Below are 16,140 nucleotides of genomic sequence, written 5' to 3'. Positions count from 1 at the left end.
TATAGGGCCCCCTTCACTACCTATAGAGCCCTTGCAGGTGCTATAGGGGCTCCTCCAGGTCCTATAGGCTCCCTTATAGCTCCTATAGAGCCCTTGCAGGTGCTATAGGGGCACCTATAAGCCCCCTGCTAGCTCCTATAGGGTCCTTCCTGCTGCTACAGGGCTTCTTCCGGCTTCTATACGATCCCCCTTGGTCCCTATAGAGTGTCCCCCCCTTCCTATAGGTCCCTGCTGCCTCCTATAGGGTCCCCCCTTCCTATAGGCCCCTTCTGCCTCCTATAGGGCCCCCCTTCCTATAGGTCCCTTCTGCCTCCTATAGGGGTCCCCCTTCCTATAGGTCCCTTCTGCCTCCTATAGGGCGCCCCTTCCTATAGGTCCCTTCTGCCTCCTATAGGGGCCCCCCTTCCTATAGGCCCCTTCTGCCTCCTATAGGGGTCCCCCCTTCCTATAGGTCCCTTCTGCCTCCTATAGGGGTCCCCCTTCCTATAGGTCCCTTCTGCCTCCTATAGGGCCCCCCCTTCCTATAGGCCCCTTCTGCCTCCTATAGGGCGCCCCTTCCTATAGGTCCCTTCTGCCTCCTATAGGGGCCCCCCTTCCTATAGGCCCCTTCTGCCTCCTATAGGGGTCCCCCTTCCTATAGGTCCCTTCTGCCTCCTATAGGGGTCCCCCTTCCTATAGGTCCCTTCTGCCTCCTATAGGGCCCCCCCTTCCTATAGGCCCCTTCTGCCTCCTATAGGGCGCCCCTTCCTATAGGTCCCTTCTGCCTCCTATAGGGGCCCCCCTTCCTATAGGCCCCTTCTGCCTCCTATAGGGGTCCCCCTTCCTATAGGCCCCTTCTGCCTCCTATAGGGGTCCCCCCTTCCTATAGGTCCCTTCTGCCTCCTATAGGGGCCCCCCTTCCTATAGGCCCCTTCTGCCTCCTATAGGGGTCCCCCTTCCTATAGGTCCCTTCTGCCTCCTATAGGGTCCCCCCCTTCCTAGAGGTCCCTTCTGCCTCCTATAGGGGCCCCCTTCCTATAGGTCCCTGCTGACTCCTATAGGGGTCCCCCTTCCTATAGGTCCCTTCTGCCTCCTATAGGGGCCCCCTTCCTATAGGTCCCTTCTGCCTCCTATAGGGGCCCCCTTCCTATAGGTCCCTTCTGCCTCCTATAGGGGCCCCCTTCCTATAGGCCCCTTCTGCCTCCTATAGGGGTCCCCCCTTCCTATAGGTCCCTTCTGCCTCCTATAGGGGCCCCCCCTTCCTATAGGTCCCTTCTGCCTCCTATAGGGGTCCCCCTTCCTATAGGCCCCTTCTGCTCCTATAGGGCCCGCCCTTCCTATAGGCCCCTTCTGCCTCGTATAGGGCCCGCCCTTCCTATAGGCCCCTTCTGCCTCCTATAGGGCCCCCCTTCCTATAGGCCCCTTCTGCCTCCTATAGGGCCCGCCCTTCCTATAGGCCCCTTCTGCCTCCTATAGGGCCCCCCCTTCCTATAGGTCCCTTCTGCCTCCTATAGGGGCCCCCTTCCTATAGGCCCCTTCTGCCTCCTATAGGGCCCCCCTTCCTATAGGTCCCTTCTGCCTCCTATAGGGGTCCCCCTTCCTATAGGCCCCTTCTGCCTCCTATAGGGCCCCCCCTTCCTATAGGTCCCTTCTGCCTCCTATAGGGGGCCCCCTTCCTATAGGCCCCTTCTGCCTCCTATAGGGCCCCCCCTTCTATAGGTCCCTTCTGCCTCCTATAGGGGTCCCCCCCTTCCTATAGGTCCCTTCTGCCTCCTATAGGGGTCCCCCCCTTCCTATAGGTCCCTGCTGACTCCTATAGGCCCCCCCCCTTCCCATAGAGCCCCATCCACCCCCTATAGCCCCCACTTCCGGGTCCCTTGGCCACGCCCCCTTATGGGCGCGGCCTCCCGTCCATTTCCCGCGCTCCAGCCCCGCCCCCCCCAATCCCCCCTCCCTCTCCTTTTCCCGCGCTTTGCGCCCCCTCTCGCCCCTCCCCCTTTTTCCCCTCCCCCCTCCCCTCCCCCCTCCCCCTCCCCCCCTCCCCCCCCCCCTCCAGCGCCGCCGCCGCCGCTCCCCGCGCTCGGGCCCCGCCGCCGCCGCCGCCGCCGCGGACCGGAGGTCACGAGACCGCCCCTCCCCACCCCCTCCTCCCCCTCCCCCACCCCCTCTCTCTCTCTCGCACCCCTCCCCCACCCCCTCCTTTTCCCACCCCTCCCCCCCTCGGCTTTGATTCCCCCCCTTTTGAGGGGGGGGAGGGGGGGAGGGGGAGGGGGGGGAGGGGAGGAAGCCGGAAGTGACGGGGAAAAGGGAAAGGGGGGGAGGGGGAGGGGCAGAGAGAGAGAGAGAGGGAGAGGGGGGCACGTGAACACCCCCCCCACCCCACCCCCCCGCCGGTCACGTGACGCGGGTGTTTGGCCTCGTGATCCCGTAAAGGGGAAGGGGGGAAGAGGGGGGGAGGGGGAGGAAGGGGGGGGGAGGGGGGGGGGAGGGGAGCGATCGCGGTCTCGGCGCCCCCCCCCCCCCATCCCTTTCTGACCCCCCCCCCCCCCCCCCCCAAGCCATAGGGACCCCCCCCTATAGCGGCTCCTATAGGAGAGCCCCATAGAGCGCGTCCTTCCCCCCCCCCCCCCCCTTCCCATAGGGGCCCGCTTTAGGCCTTGCCCTATAGGACAGCCCCATAGGACCCCCTCTATAGAGCCCCCTTTTGCCCCCTATAGAGTCCCCTTTAGCCCCTATAGATACCCCACCTTTACCCCCCTATAGGCCCCCTCTTTATTATCCTATAGAGTCCTTTTTAGCCCCTATAGACTTCCCCTATAGACCCACTTTTATCCCTTATAGATACTTCCTATAGACCCCCCCATAGACCTCCCCTTTTAGCCCCTATAGACCTCCCTTTACCCCTATAGACCCCCTTTTACCCCTATAGAACCCCCCTATAGACCCCTTTTTACCTCTTATAGACCCCCCCATAGACCCCCCTATAGACCCTCCATTACCCCTATAGGACCCCCCTTTAACCCCCTATAGACCCCCCCCTTTAGCCCCATCCCCTATAGGACCCCCCCCCTTTACTCCCCCCCCCCCCCCCCATGGACATGCTCGATCCCGGGCTGGATTCGGCCTCTGGCTCCACTGCCCCCAGGTAAGGGGGGGGTCCCCAATATAGGGGGGCAATGGGGGGACCCCAATATAGGGGGCAATGGGGGGGACCTCAATATGGGGGGCAATGGGGGGACCTCAATATAGGGGGGCAATGGGGGGACCCCAATATAGGGGGGCAATGGGGGGGACCTCAATATAGGGGGCAATGGGGGACCCCAATATAGGGGGGCAACGGGGGGGACCTCAATATAGGGGGGCAATGGGGGGGACCCCAATATAGGGGGGCAACGGGGGGACCTCAATATAGGGGGGCAATGGGGGGGACCTCAATATAGGGGGCAATGGGGGGACCCCAATATAGGGGGCAATGGGGGGGGGCTCAAAGGGGGGGAAACCCCAATATGGGGGGGTTCAAAGGGGGGGTCCTATGGGGGGAGCCCCAAAGGTTTTGGGGTTCCCCCCCCTTGAGCCCCCCCCTCCATTCGCAGCCATGAAAAGAGCCAAGAGCCTGAAGAGAGCGTTGAGCTGCAGGAGGGTGAGGGGGCACCCATAGGGTCTATGGGGCACCCATGGGTGGGGGGCACCCATTGGGGTCTATGGGGCACCCATGGGTGGGGGGCACCCATAGGGTCTATGGGGCACCCATGGGTGGGGGGCGCCCATGGGGGTCTATGGGCACACATGGGTAGGGGGGCACCCATAGGGTCTATGGGCACCCATGGGTAGGGGGTGCCCATGGGGGTCTATGGGGCACCCATGGGTGGGGGGCACCCATTGGGGTCTATGGGGCACCCATGGGTGGGGGGCACCCATAGGGTCTATGGGGCACCCATGGGTGGGGGGCCCCCATGGGGGTCTATGGGGCACACATGGGTAGGGGGTGCCCATGGGGGTTTATGGGGCACCCATGGGTGGGGGCACCCATTGGGGTCTATGGGGCACCCATGGCTGGGGGGCACCCATAGGGTCTATGGGGCACCCATGGGTGGGGGGCGCCCATGGGGGTCTATGGGGCACACATGGGTAGGGGGGCACCCATAGGGTCTATGGGCACCCATGGGTGGGGGGTGCCCATGGGGTCTATGGGGCACACATGGGTAGGGGGGCACCCATAGGGTCTATGGGCACCCATGGGTAGGGGGTGCCCATGGGGGTCTATGGGGCACCCATGGGTGGGGGGCACCCATTGGGGTCTATGGGGCACCCATGGGTGGGGGCACCCATAGGGTCTATGGGGCACCCATGGGTGGGGGCGCCCATGGGGGTCCTATGGGGCACACATGGGTAGGGGGTGCCCATGGGGTTTATGGGGCACCCATGGGTGGGGGCGCCCATGGGGGTCTATGGGCACCCATAGGGTTGGGCTCCCCCATAGGGGTCTATGGGGCACCCATGGGTGCTGTGGGCGCCCAGAGGGTTCTATGGGGCACCCATGGGTGGGGGGTACCCATTGGGGTCTATGGGGCACCCATGGGTGGGGGGTGCCCATTGGGGTCTATGGGGCACCCATTGTCCCCCTATGGCAGGGGGAGGGGGCCCCAGGGGAGGAGGCGGCCGTGGCCATCGCCAGCGTCCCCGGAGCCTTTGGGACCAGGGCCTTCAGTACCAGTTCCGCACCGAGAGCAATGGGGGGCAGGTGAGCAGCACCCATGGGTGCTATGGGGGCTGTGGGGCACCCATGGGTGCCTATGGGGGTGTTGGGGGCCTCCCAATGGAGTTTATGGGGGGGATATGGGGAGGTTTTTGGGGGTCCAAAAGGGGGTTGGGGGGGGCTGAAAGGGGCACCCATGGGTGCTATGGGGGGGGGTATGGGGCACCCATGGGTGCTATGGGGGCTGTGGGGCACCCATGGGTGCCTATGGGGGTGTTGGGGGCCTCCCAATGGAGTTTATGGGGGGGATATGGGGAGGTTTTGGGGGTCCAAAAGGGGGTTGGGGGGGGGCTGAAAGGGGCACCCATGGGTGCTATGGGGGGGGTATGGGGCACCTATGGGTGCCTAGGGGGGTATTGACCCTTATTGATCCCCATTGATTCCCATTGATCGCCACTGATCGCCATTGATCCCAATTGACCCCCTTTGATCCCCATTGACCCCCATTGACCCCCATTGACCCCCATTGATCCCCATTGACCCCCATTGACCCCCATTGATCCCCATTGACCCCCATTGACCCCCATTGATCCCCATTGACTCCTGTGTCCCCATTGATCCCCACCCATTGACTCTCATTGGTCCTCATTGACCCCATTGATCCCCATTGATCTCCATTACCCCCATTCCCCCATTGCCCCCATTGCCCCATTGCCCCCATTGCCCCCATTGCCCCATTGCCCCCATTGCCCCCCATTCCCCCATTGCCCCCATTGCCCCATTCCCCCCCATTCCCCCCATTACCCCCATTGCCCCCCATTACCCCCATTCCCCCCATTGCCCCCATTGCCCCCATTGCCCCCATTCCCCCCATTCCCCCCATTGCCCCCATTCCCCCCATTGCCCCCATTCCCCCCATTGCCCCCATTGCCCCCATTGCCCCCATTCCCCCATTGCCCCATTGCCCCCCATGTCCCCATAGGTCACGTACCGCGTGGTTCAGGTGACGGAGCCGCTCGATGGGCCCGAAGGAGCCGCTGTCAGCGTCGTGTCCAGCTTTGCGGGGGGCACCCAGGTCTGGGGGGGGGCACCCATAGGGTTCTATGGGGATCCATAGGGGTCTATGGGGCTCTATAGGGGTCTATGGGGCTCTATAGAGGTCTATGGGCTTCATTAGGGTCTATGGACTCCATAGGGGTCTATGGGCTCCACGGGGGTTTGTAGGGCTCTATAGGGCTCTATAGGGGTCTATGGGTTCCGTTGGTTTCTATGGGGTTCTATAGATGTTTATGGGGCTTCATAAGGGTCTATAGGGCTCTATAGGGGTCTATGGACTCCATATGGGTCTATAGGGCTCCATTGGGGTCTATGGGCTCCATAGGGGTCTATAGGGCTCTATAGGGGTCTATGGCTTCCTTTGGGGTCTATGGACTCCGTAGGGCTCTATAGGGCTCTATAGGGGTCTATGGGTTCCTTTGGGGTCTATGGGCTCCTTTGGGGTCTATGGGCTCCATAGGGGTCTATGGGGCTCCACAGGCTCTGTAGGGGTCTATAGGGCTCCATAGGCTCCATAGGGGTCTATGGGGCTCCCATAGGGGTCTGTGTCCCCCCCAGGCCGTGCTCCAGAGCCCATTCAGTAACGGGGGCAGCCCCGGCGCCGAGGGGGGGCGGAACCTCGGTTCGCCTGGGGGGGGGAGGGGACGGTGTCGGTGCAGGCGGAGCCCGGCTTGACCCCGGCTGGAGGTGAGGGGGGGCAATGGGGTCAATGGGGGGCATGGGAGCAATGGGGATCAATGGGGGGCAATGGGGATCAATGGGGGGCAATGGGGTCAATGGGGGCAATGGGGATCAATGGGGATCAATGGGGGGCAATGGGGATCAATGGGAGGCAATGGGGGTCAATGGGGATCAATGGGGGTCAATGGAGGCAATGGGAGGCAATGGAGGTCAATGGGGATCAATGGGAGGCAATGGAGGTCAATGGGGGTCAATGGGAGGCAATGGGGATCAATGGGGATCAATGGGGGTCAATGGGAGGCAATGGAGGTCAATGGGGATCAATGGGGGGTCAATGGGGTCAATGGGAGGCAGTGGGGGTCAATGGGGATCAATGGGGGCAATGGGTGTCAATGGGAGGCAATGGGGGTCAATGGGGATCAATGGGGGGCAATGGGAGGCAATGGAGGTCAATGGGGGTCAGTGGGGGTCAATGGGGTCAATGGGAGGCAATGGAGGTCAATGGGGATCAATGGGAGGCAATGGGAGGCAATGGGAGGCAATGGGGGTCAATGGGGATCAATGGGGGTCAATGGGGACAATGGGAGGCAATGGGGGTCAATGGGAGGCAATGGAGATCAATGGGGGTCAATGGGGTCAATGGGAGGCAATGGGGGTCAATGGGAGGCAATGGGGGTCAATGGGGGTCAATGGGGTCAATGGGAGGCAATGGGGATCAATGGGGGTCAATGGGGTCAATGGGAGGCAATGGGGGTCAATGGGGACAATGGGAGGCAATGGGGGTCAATGGGGGGCAATGGGGATCAATGGGGGTCAATGGGAGGCAATGGGGGTCAATGGGGGTCAATGGGGATCAATGGGGGTCAATGGGGACAATGGGAGGCAATGGGGGTCAATGGGGGTCAATGGGGATCAATGGGGGTCAATGGGGTCAATGGGAGGCAATGGAGGTCAATGGGGATCAATGGGAGGCAATGGGAGGCAATGGGAGGCAATGGGGGTCAATGGGGATCAATGGGGGTCAATGGGGACAATGGGAGGCAATGGGGGTCAATGGGAGGCAATGGAGATCAATGGGGTCAATGGGAGGCAATGGGGGTCAATGGGGGTCAATGGGGTCAATGGGAGGCAATGGGGATCAATGGGGGTCAATGGGGTCAATGGGAGGCAATGGGGGTCAATGGGGACAATGGGAGGCAATGGGGGTCAATGGGAGGCAATGGGGATCAATGGGGGTCAATGGGGTCAATGGGGGTCAATGGGGATCAATGGGGGTCAATGGGGACAATGGGAGGCAATGGGGGTCAATGGGGGTCAATGGGGATCAATGGGGGTCAATGGGGTCAATGGGAGGCAATGGAGGTCAATGGGGGGCAATGGGGATCAATGGGGGGCAATGGGGATCAATGGGGGGCAATGGGAGGCAATGGGGGTCAATAGGAGGCAATGGGGGTCAATGGGGATCAATGGGGGGCAATGGGAGGCAATGGAGGTCAATGGGGGGTTAATGGGGGTCAATGGGGGGGCAGTGGGGGTCATTGGGGAGGGAAGACCAAGGGGGGTCAATGGGGAGGTGAACGGGGGCTAATGGGGGTCAATGGGGATCAATGGAGATCAATGTGGGGTCAATGGGGGGGAGGGCAACATGGGGGTCAATGAGAGGGTAATGGGGGGGGGACGACGACACCAAATGGGGTCCAAGGGTTACTTTCGGGGGGGGTCCCCCCTATTTAGGGCCCCCCCCCCCATGGCTCTGTGTGTGTCCCCCCCCATAGGGCAGTTCTATGTGATGATGACCCCCCAGGACGTGCTGCCCCCCCCGGGATCCCAGCGCATGGGGCCCCATGGCCACCCCTATTCCCCGTGGGTACCGCCCCCCCCCCCAGCCCCCTTTAGGCTCCGCCCCCCTCGAAGCCACCTCAATGGGAGGGGGCGTGGCCGCGGCGTTAAGCTCCGCCCCCTTTTCCCACGGGCCCCCCCCCCTTTTTCCCACGCCCCCCCCCCATTGATGGGTGGCGCCAAGCTCCGCCCCCCGCCAGCCGCGCCCCCTCCCATTGGTGCAGCCGGAGGGGGCGTGGCCACGGTGCTGAGGCTCCGCCCCCTTTGGGGGTGGGCCCCCCCCCCATTGCAGGAAGCTGGAGGGACCCCGAGTGCCCCGGGATGAGCGGCGACGAGCGCAGCACAATGAGGGTGAGGGAGGGCTCTGCCCCCATAGACCCCTATGGACCCCGTATGTGCCCCTATGGACCTCATATGGACCATTATGGACCCCATTATGGACCCCATATGGAGCCTCCATGGACCCCATATGGAGCCTCCATGGACCCCATATGGACCATTATGGACCCCATATGTACCCTCCATGGACCCCATGTGCCCCCATGTACCCCTATGGACCCCATATGTACCCACATGGACTCCATATAGACCCTTATGGACCCCATATGTGCCCCTATGGACCCCATATGGACCATTATGGACCCCATATGTACCCTCCATGGACCCCATGTGCCCCCATGTACCCCTATGGACCCCATATGTACCCACATGGACTCCATATAGACCCTTATGGACCCCATATGTGCCATTATGGACCCCATATGGACCATTATGGACCCCATATGTACCCTCCATGGATCCCATGTGCCCCCATGTACCCCTATGGACTCCATATGTACCTGCGTGGACTCCATATAGACCCTTATGGACCCCATATGTGCCCCTATGGACCCCATATGGACCATTATGGACCCCATACGTACCCTCCATGGACCCCATATGGACCATTATGGACCCCATATGTGCCCTCCATGGATCCCATGTATCCCCATGTACCCCTATGGACCCCATATGTACCTGCATGGACTCCATATAGACCCTTATGGACCCCATATGTCCCCGTGGACCCCCCATGAACCCCATATGTACCCCCATGGACCCCCCAGGGACCCCATATGTACTCCTATGGGCCTCATACGTACTCCTATGGACCATTCATAGACCCTATATATACCCCTATAGACCCGCCATGGACCCCATATGTGTCCTCGTGTCCCCCCCCATGTCCCTCTGTCCCTTTGATGTCCCCTGTGTGTCCCTATGGGTGTCCCTATGGATCTACCTATGGCTCCCTATGGGTATCCCTATGGATACTCCTATGGCTCCCGCTGTGTGTCCCCACGGAACCCTATGGATCCCCCCTATGGATCCCTATGGATCCCCCTATAGAACCCTATGAATCCCCCTATGGCTCCCCCTATGGAACCCTATGAATCCCCCTATGGCTCCCCCTATGGCTCCCTATGGCTCCCTATGGCTCCCTATGGCTCCCCCTATGGCTCCCCCTATGGCTCCCTATGGCTCCCCCTATGGCTCCCCCTATGGCTCCCTATGGCTCCCTATGGCTCCCTATGGCTCCCCCTATGGCTCCCCCTATGGCTCCCTATGGCTCCCTATGGCTCCCTATGGCTCCCCCTATGGCTCCCTATGGCTCCCTATGGCTCCCTATGGCTCCCTATGGCTCCCCCTATGGCTCCCTATGGCTTCCTATGGCTCCCCCTATGGCTCCCTATGGCTCCCTATGGCTCCCCCTATGGCTCCCTATGGCTCCCTATGGCTTCCTATGGCTCCCCCTATGGCTCCCTATGGCTCCCCCTATGGCTCCCTATGGCTCCCTATGGCTCCCTATGGCTTCCTATGGCTCCCCCTATGGCTCCCTATGGCTTCCTATGGCTCCCCCTATGGCTCCCTATGGCTCCCTATGGCTCCCTATGGCTCCCCCTATGGCTCCCCCTATGGCTCCCTATGGCTCCCCCTATGGCTCCCTATGGCTTCCTATGGCTCCCCCTATGGCTCCCTATGGCTCCCTATGGCTCCCTATGGCTCCCCCTATGGCTCCCCCTATGGCTCCCTATGGCTCCCCCTATGGCTCCCTATGGCTCCCCCTATGGCTCCCCCTATGGCTCCCTATGGCTCCCTATGGCTTCCTATGGCTCCCCCTATGGCTCCCTATGGCTCCCCCTATGGCTCCCCCTATGGCTCCCTATGGCTCCCCCTATGGCTCCCTATGGCTCCCTATGGCTCCCTATGGCTCCCCTATGGCTCCCCCTATGGCTCCCTATGGCTCCCTATGGCTCCCCCTATGGCTCCCCCTATGGCTCCCTATGGCTCCCCTATGGCTCCCTATGGCTCCCCCTATGGCTCCCCCTATGGCTCCCCCTATGGCTCCTTCCCCCTATGGTCCCCCTATGGTCCCTATGGCTCCCTCCCGGCAGTGGAGCGCCGGCGCCGGGACAAGATCAACAACTGGATCGTGCAGCTCTCCAAGATCATCCCCGACTGCGGCGCCGACAACAGCAAGAGCGGCGCGGTGAGGGCCTATAGGGGCCTATAGGGGCTTAGGGGGGTTCTATAGGGGCTTTGGGGGGGTTCTATAGGGGCTTTGGGGGGTTCTATAGGGGCTTAGGGGGTCCTATAGGGGCTTACGGGGATCCTATAGGGGCTTAGGGGGGTTCTATAGGGGCTTACGGGGATCCTATAGGGGCTTTGGGGGGTTCTATAGGGGCTTAGGGGGGTCCTATAGGGGCTTAGGGTGGTTCTATAGGGGCTTTGGGGGGTTCTATAGGGGCTTTGGGGGGTCCTATAGGGGCTTTGGGGGGTTCTATAGGGGCTTTGGGGGGTTCTATAGGGGCTTAGGGGGGTCCTATAGGGGCTTAGGGTGGTTCTATAGGGGCTTTGGGGGGTTCTATAGGGGCTTAGGGGGGTTCTATAGGGGCTTAGGGGGGTCCTATAGGGGCTTTGGGGGGTTCTATAGGGGCTTTGGGGGGTTCTATAGGGGCTTACGGGGATCCTATAGGGGCTTTGGGGGGTTCTATAGGGGCTTAGGGGGGTCCTATAGGGGCTTTGGGGGGTTCTATAGGGGCTTAGGGGGGTTCTATAGGGGCTTTGGGGGGTTCTATAGGGGCTTAGGGGGGTTCTATAGGGGCTTACGGGGATCCTATAGGGGCTTTGGGGGGTTCTATAGGGGCTTAGGGGGGTCCTATAGGGGCTTTGGGGGGTTCTATAGGGGCTTAGGGGGGTTCTATAGGGGCTTAGGGGGGTTCTATAGGGCTTACGGGGATTCTATAGGGGCTTTGGGGGGTTCTATAGGGGCTTAGGGGGGTCCTATAGGGGCTTTGGGGGGTTCTATAGGGGCTTAGGGGGGTCCTATAGGGGCTTTGGGGGGTTCTATAGGGGCTTTGGGGGGTTCTATAGGGGCTTTGGGGGGTTCTGTAGGGGCTTAGGGGGGTTCTATAGGGGCTTACGGGGATCCTATAGCGGCTTAGGGGGGTTCTATAGGGGCTTACGGGGATCCTATAGGGGCTTTGGGGGGTTCTATAGGGGCTTTGGGGGTTCTATAGGGGCTTACGGGGATTCTATAGGGCTTAGGGGGGTTCTATAGGGGCTTTGGGGGGTTCTATAGGGGCTTACGGGGATCCTATAGGGGCTTAGGGGGGTTCTATAGGGGCTTAGGGGGGTCCTATAGGGGCTTTGGGGGGTTCTATAGGGGCTTGGGGGGGTCCTATAGGGGCTTTGGGGGGTCCTATAGGGGCTTTGGGGGGTTCTATAGGGGCTTAGGGGGGTTCTATAGGGGCTTACGGGGATCCTATAGGGGCTTAGGGGGGTTCTATAGGGGCTTAGGGGGGTTCTATAGGGGCTTAGGGGGGTTCTATAGGGGCTTTGGGGGGTTCTATAGGGGCTTGGGGGGTCCTATAGGGGCTTAGGGGGTTCTATAGGGGCTTTGGGGGGTTCTATAGGGGCTTAGGGGGGTCCTATAGGGGCTTTGGGGGGTTCTATAGGGGCTTAGGGGGGTCCTATAGGGGCTTAGGGGGGTTCTATAGGGGCTTAGGGGGGTTCTATAGGGGCTTAGGGGGGTCCTATAGGGGCTTTGGGGGGTTCTATAGGGGCTTAGGGGGGTTCTATAGGGGCTTTGGGGGGTTCTATAGGGGCTTAGGGGGGTTCTATAGGGGCTTTGGGGGGTTCTATAGGGGCTTAGGGGGGTTCTATAGGGGCTTAGGGGGGTCCTATAGGGGCTTTGGGGGGTTCTATAGGGGCTTAGGGGGGTTCTATAGGGGCTTACGGGGACCCTATAGGGGCTTAGGGGGGTTCTATAGGGGCTTACGGGGATCCTATAGGGGCTTTGGGGGGTTCTATAGGGGCTTAGGGGGGTCCTATAGGTGTTTAGGGGGGTTCTATAGGGGCTTTGGGGGGTTCTATAGGGGTTTAGGGGGGTTCTATAGGGGCTTTGGGGGGTTCTATAGGGGCTTTGGGGGGTCCTATAGGGGTCCTATAAGGTGGGTTTGGTTCTGATCTATGGGTGGGTCCTGTGGGCAGGGTTGGTTCTGTTCTATGGGGGAGTCCTATAGGGGCCCTATAGGGGCTATGGAGGGTCCTATGGGGGAGGGTTTTGGTGTGTTCTATGGGGGGGCCCTATAGGGGCTATGGGGGGGTCTTATAGAGGGTCCTATGGGGTGGATTTGGTTCTGTTCTATTGGGGGGTCCTTTTAGGGGCTATGGGGGCTCCTATAGGGGTCCTATAGAGTAGGTTTGGTTCTGTTCTATTGGGGGGTCCTATAGGGGCCCTATGGGGTGGGTTTGGTTCTGTTCTATTGGGGGGTCCTATAGGGGCCCTATAGGGGGTCCTATGGGATGGGTTTGGTTCTGTTCTATGGGGGATCCTATAGGGTTCCTATAGGGCCTCTGGGGGGTTCCTATAGAGGTTCCTATAGGGCAGGTTTGGTTGCGTTCCATGGGGGGCAGAGCAAGGGGGGGATCCTATCCTATGGGGTGGGTTTGGTTCTGTTCTACTGGGGGGTCCTATAGGGGCCCTATAGGGGGTCCAATGGGATGGGTTTGGTTCTGTTCTATTGGGGGGCCCTATAGGGGGTCCTATGGGGTGGGTTTGGTTCTGTTCTATTGGGGGGCCCTATAGGGGGTCCAATGGGATGGGTTTGGTTCTGTTCTATTGGGGGGCCCTATAGGGGGTCCTATGGGGTGGGTTTGGTTCTGTTCTATTGGGGGGTCCTATAGGGGTCCTATGGGGTGGGTTTGGTTCTTTTCTATTGGGGGGTCCTATAGGGGCCCTATAGGGGGTCCTATGGGGTGGGTTTGGTTCTGTTCTATTGGGGGGTCCTATAGGGGCCCTATAGGGGGTCCAATGGGATGGGTTTGGTTCTGTTCTATTGGGGGGCCCTATAGGGGGTCCTATGGGGTGGGTTTGGTTCTGTTCTATTGGGGGGTCCTATAGGGGTCCTATGGGGTGGGTTTGGTTCTTTTCTATTGGGGTGTCCTATAGGGGGTCCTATGGGGTGGGTTTGGTTCTGTTCTATTGGGGGGCCCTATAGGGGGTCCTATGGGGTGGGTTTGGTTCTGTTCTATTGGGGGGCCCTATAGGGGGTCCTATGGGGTGGGTTTGGTTCTGTTCTATTGGGGGGTCCTATAGGGGTCCTATGGGGTGGGTTTGGTTCTGTTCTATTGGGGGGCCCTATAGGGGTCCTATGGGGTGGGTTCGGTTCTTTTCTATTGGGGTGTCCTATAGGGGGTCCTATAGGGGTCCTATAGGGGTCCTATAGGGGTCCTATAGGGGCGGGTTTGGTTCTGTTCCACGGGGGGGGGCAGAGCAAGGGGGGGATCCTCTCCAAAGCCTGTGACTACGTGCGGGAGCTGCGCCAGAGCAACCAGCGCCTGCAGGAGACCTTCAAGGAGGCCGAGCGCCTGCAGATGGACAACGACCTCCTCCGGCAGCAGGTCCCCCCCCGCCAGCCCATAATAGTCCCTATAGGGCAGCCCCTATAGCGCTCTATACGTGCCCCCCCCCCCCCAGTATTGCCAATGGGAGAGCGTGGCCGCGCCGCCTCCCGTTAGGCCACGCCCCCGTCGCTAAGCCACGCCCACTCCATATAAGGCGCGCCCATTCATGGCTACGCCCATTGAGACCGCCCATTCATGCCTAAGGCGCGCCCATTCGCGGCCTAAGCCACGCCCACTCGCGCCGCGCCGCCCTCCCATTGGCTGCTGGCGTGGTTTCCCGGCAACGCCGCCCGAGGGAGGGGGGGTGGGGGTGTTCTCAATGGAGAGCCGCGTCCCATATATGGCATGGGCAGGCCACGCCCCCTCGCCTAAGCCACGCCCCCTGGCCGTATATGGAAGGGATGTGGGGGTCTATAGGGAGAAGGGGGGCACCCATATAAGGGATGTGGGGTCTATAGGGATAAGAGGGGCACCCATATAAGGGAAGTGGGGTCGATAGGGAGAAGGGGGGCACCCATATAAGGGATGTGGGGGTCTATAGGGAGAAGGGGGGGACCCATATAAGGGACGTGGGGGTCTATAGGGAGAAGGGGGGCACCCATATAAGGGATGTGGGGGTCTATAGGGGTAAGGGAGGCACCCATATAAGGGATGTGGGGTCTATAGGGAGAAGGGGGGCACCCATATAAGGGATGTGGGGGTCTATAGGGATAAGAGGGGCACCCATATAAGGGATGTGGGGGTCTATAGGGGTAAGGGGGGGACCCATATAAGGGATGTGGGGGTCTATAGGGGTAAGGGGGGGACCCATATAAGGGATGTGGGGGTCTATAGAGGTAAGGGGGGCACCCATATAAGGGATGTGGGGTCTATAGGGGTAAGGGGGGCGCCCATATAAGGGATGTGGGGTCTATAGGGATAACGAGGGGATCCCATGGGCTGCCCATTGAGTAAAGCGAATGAATGGGGGGGGGGGGGGGGGGGGAGGCTCCCCCTTTAAGCCCCGCCTCCAAGCCCCGCCCCCCGCCTCTAAGCCCGCCCCCTTGCAGATGGAGGAGCTCAAGAGCGAGAACGCCGTGCTCCGGGCCCAGCTCCAGCAACGGGGGCTGGAGGGGACCCCCGATGGCACCCCCCAATGACGTCACAACGGGGGGGGGGCCACCCCCCCAAAGGGGGATACCCCCCATACACACACCATGGGGAACACCCCCCCCCCCAATGCACCCATCATGGGACCCCTCCACCCCCCCAAATCCCCCCCCCCCCCCCTTCCTTGGACTCTTCCAACCCCCCCCCGCCTTTGTAATTAACGTATTGTAATTAATGGCTTGGTTATACCTTGGGAGAGGGGGGAGGGGCGGGGGGGGAGGGCCCCACACCCAACATAGGGGTAAAGGCAGGGAAATGAGGTGGAATTTGGGGGGGTTGGGGAGGGGTGACCTTTGACCTAAAGGGACAGCCCGGTGTCATTGTCATAATACCCCATTACCCCATACCCCATATCCCATACCCCATATCCCATACCCCCTACCCCATATCCCATATCCCATATCCCATACCCCATACCCCGTATCCATACCCCATATCCCATATCCATATCCCCATATCCCATACCCATATCCCATAACCCATACCCCGTACCCATACCCCATATCCCATTTCCCATACCCCATACCCCATACCCCATATCCCATATCCCATACCCCATACCCCATACCCCATATCCATACCCCATATCCCATACCCCATACCCCATATCCCATTACCCCATACCCCATACCCCATACCCATACCCCATATCCCATACCCTATACCCCATATCCCATACCCCATACCCCATATCCCATACCCCATACCCCATACCCCATACCCCATATCCCACACCCCATACCCCATATCCCATATCCCATACCCCATATCCCATACCCCATACCCCATAC

At 60.7% G+C, this 16,140-nt stretch overlaps 1 protein-coding gene across 1 annotated transcript; it reads left to right on the top strand.

Moving 5' to 3' along the window:
• The first annotated feature begins 2,983 nt into the window (after nucleotides 1-2,983).
• On the top strand, nucleotides 2,984-15,516 carry USF2 (upstream transcription factor 2, c-fos interacting). Its single transcript, XM_080636451.1, is given in 12 exon segments — nucleotides 2,984-3,124; nucleotides 3,573-3,618; nucleotides 4,611-4,668; nucleotides 4,671-4,720; nucleotides 5,658-5,750; nucleotides 6,290-6,341; nucleotides 6,344-6,418; nucleotides 8,188-8,275; nucleotides 8,544-8,602; nucleotides 10,687-10,781; nucleotides 14,069-14,197; nucleotides 15,250-15,516. Coding segments are annotated over 12 exon segments (888 nt in total). The 5' UTR covers nucleotides 2,984-3,071; the 3' UTR covers nucleotides 15,340-15,516.
• The last annotated feature ends 624 nt before the right edge of the window (nucleotides 15,517-16,140 follow it).

The sequence above is a fragment of the Psittacula echo genome (assembly GCF_963264785.1).
Source record: "Psittacula echo genome assembly, chromosome: 33".
Lineage (NCBI taxonomy): Eukaryota > Metazoa > Chordata > Aves > Psittaciformes > Psittacidae > Psittacula > Psittacula echo.
The sequence above is the reverse complement of the archived record's forward strand: the minus strand, read 5'-3'. Positions and strand labels throughout refer to the sequence as shown.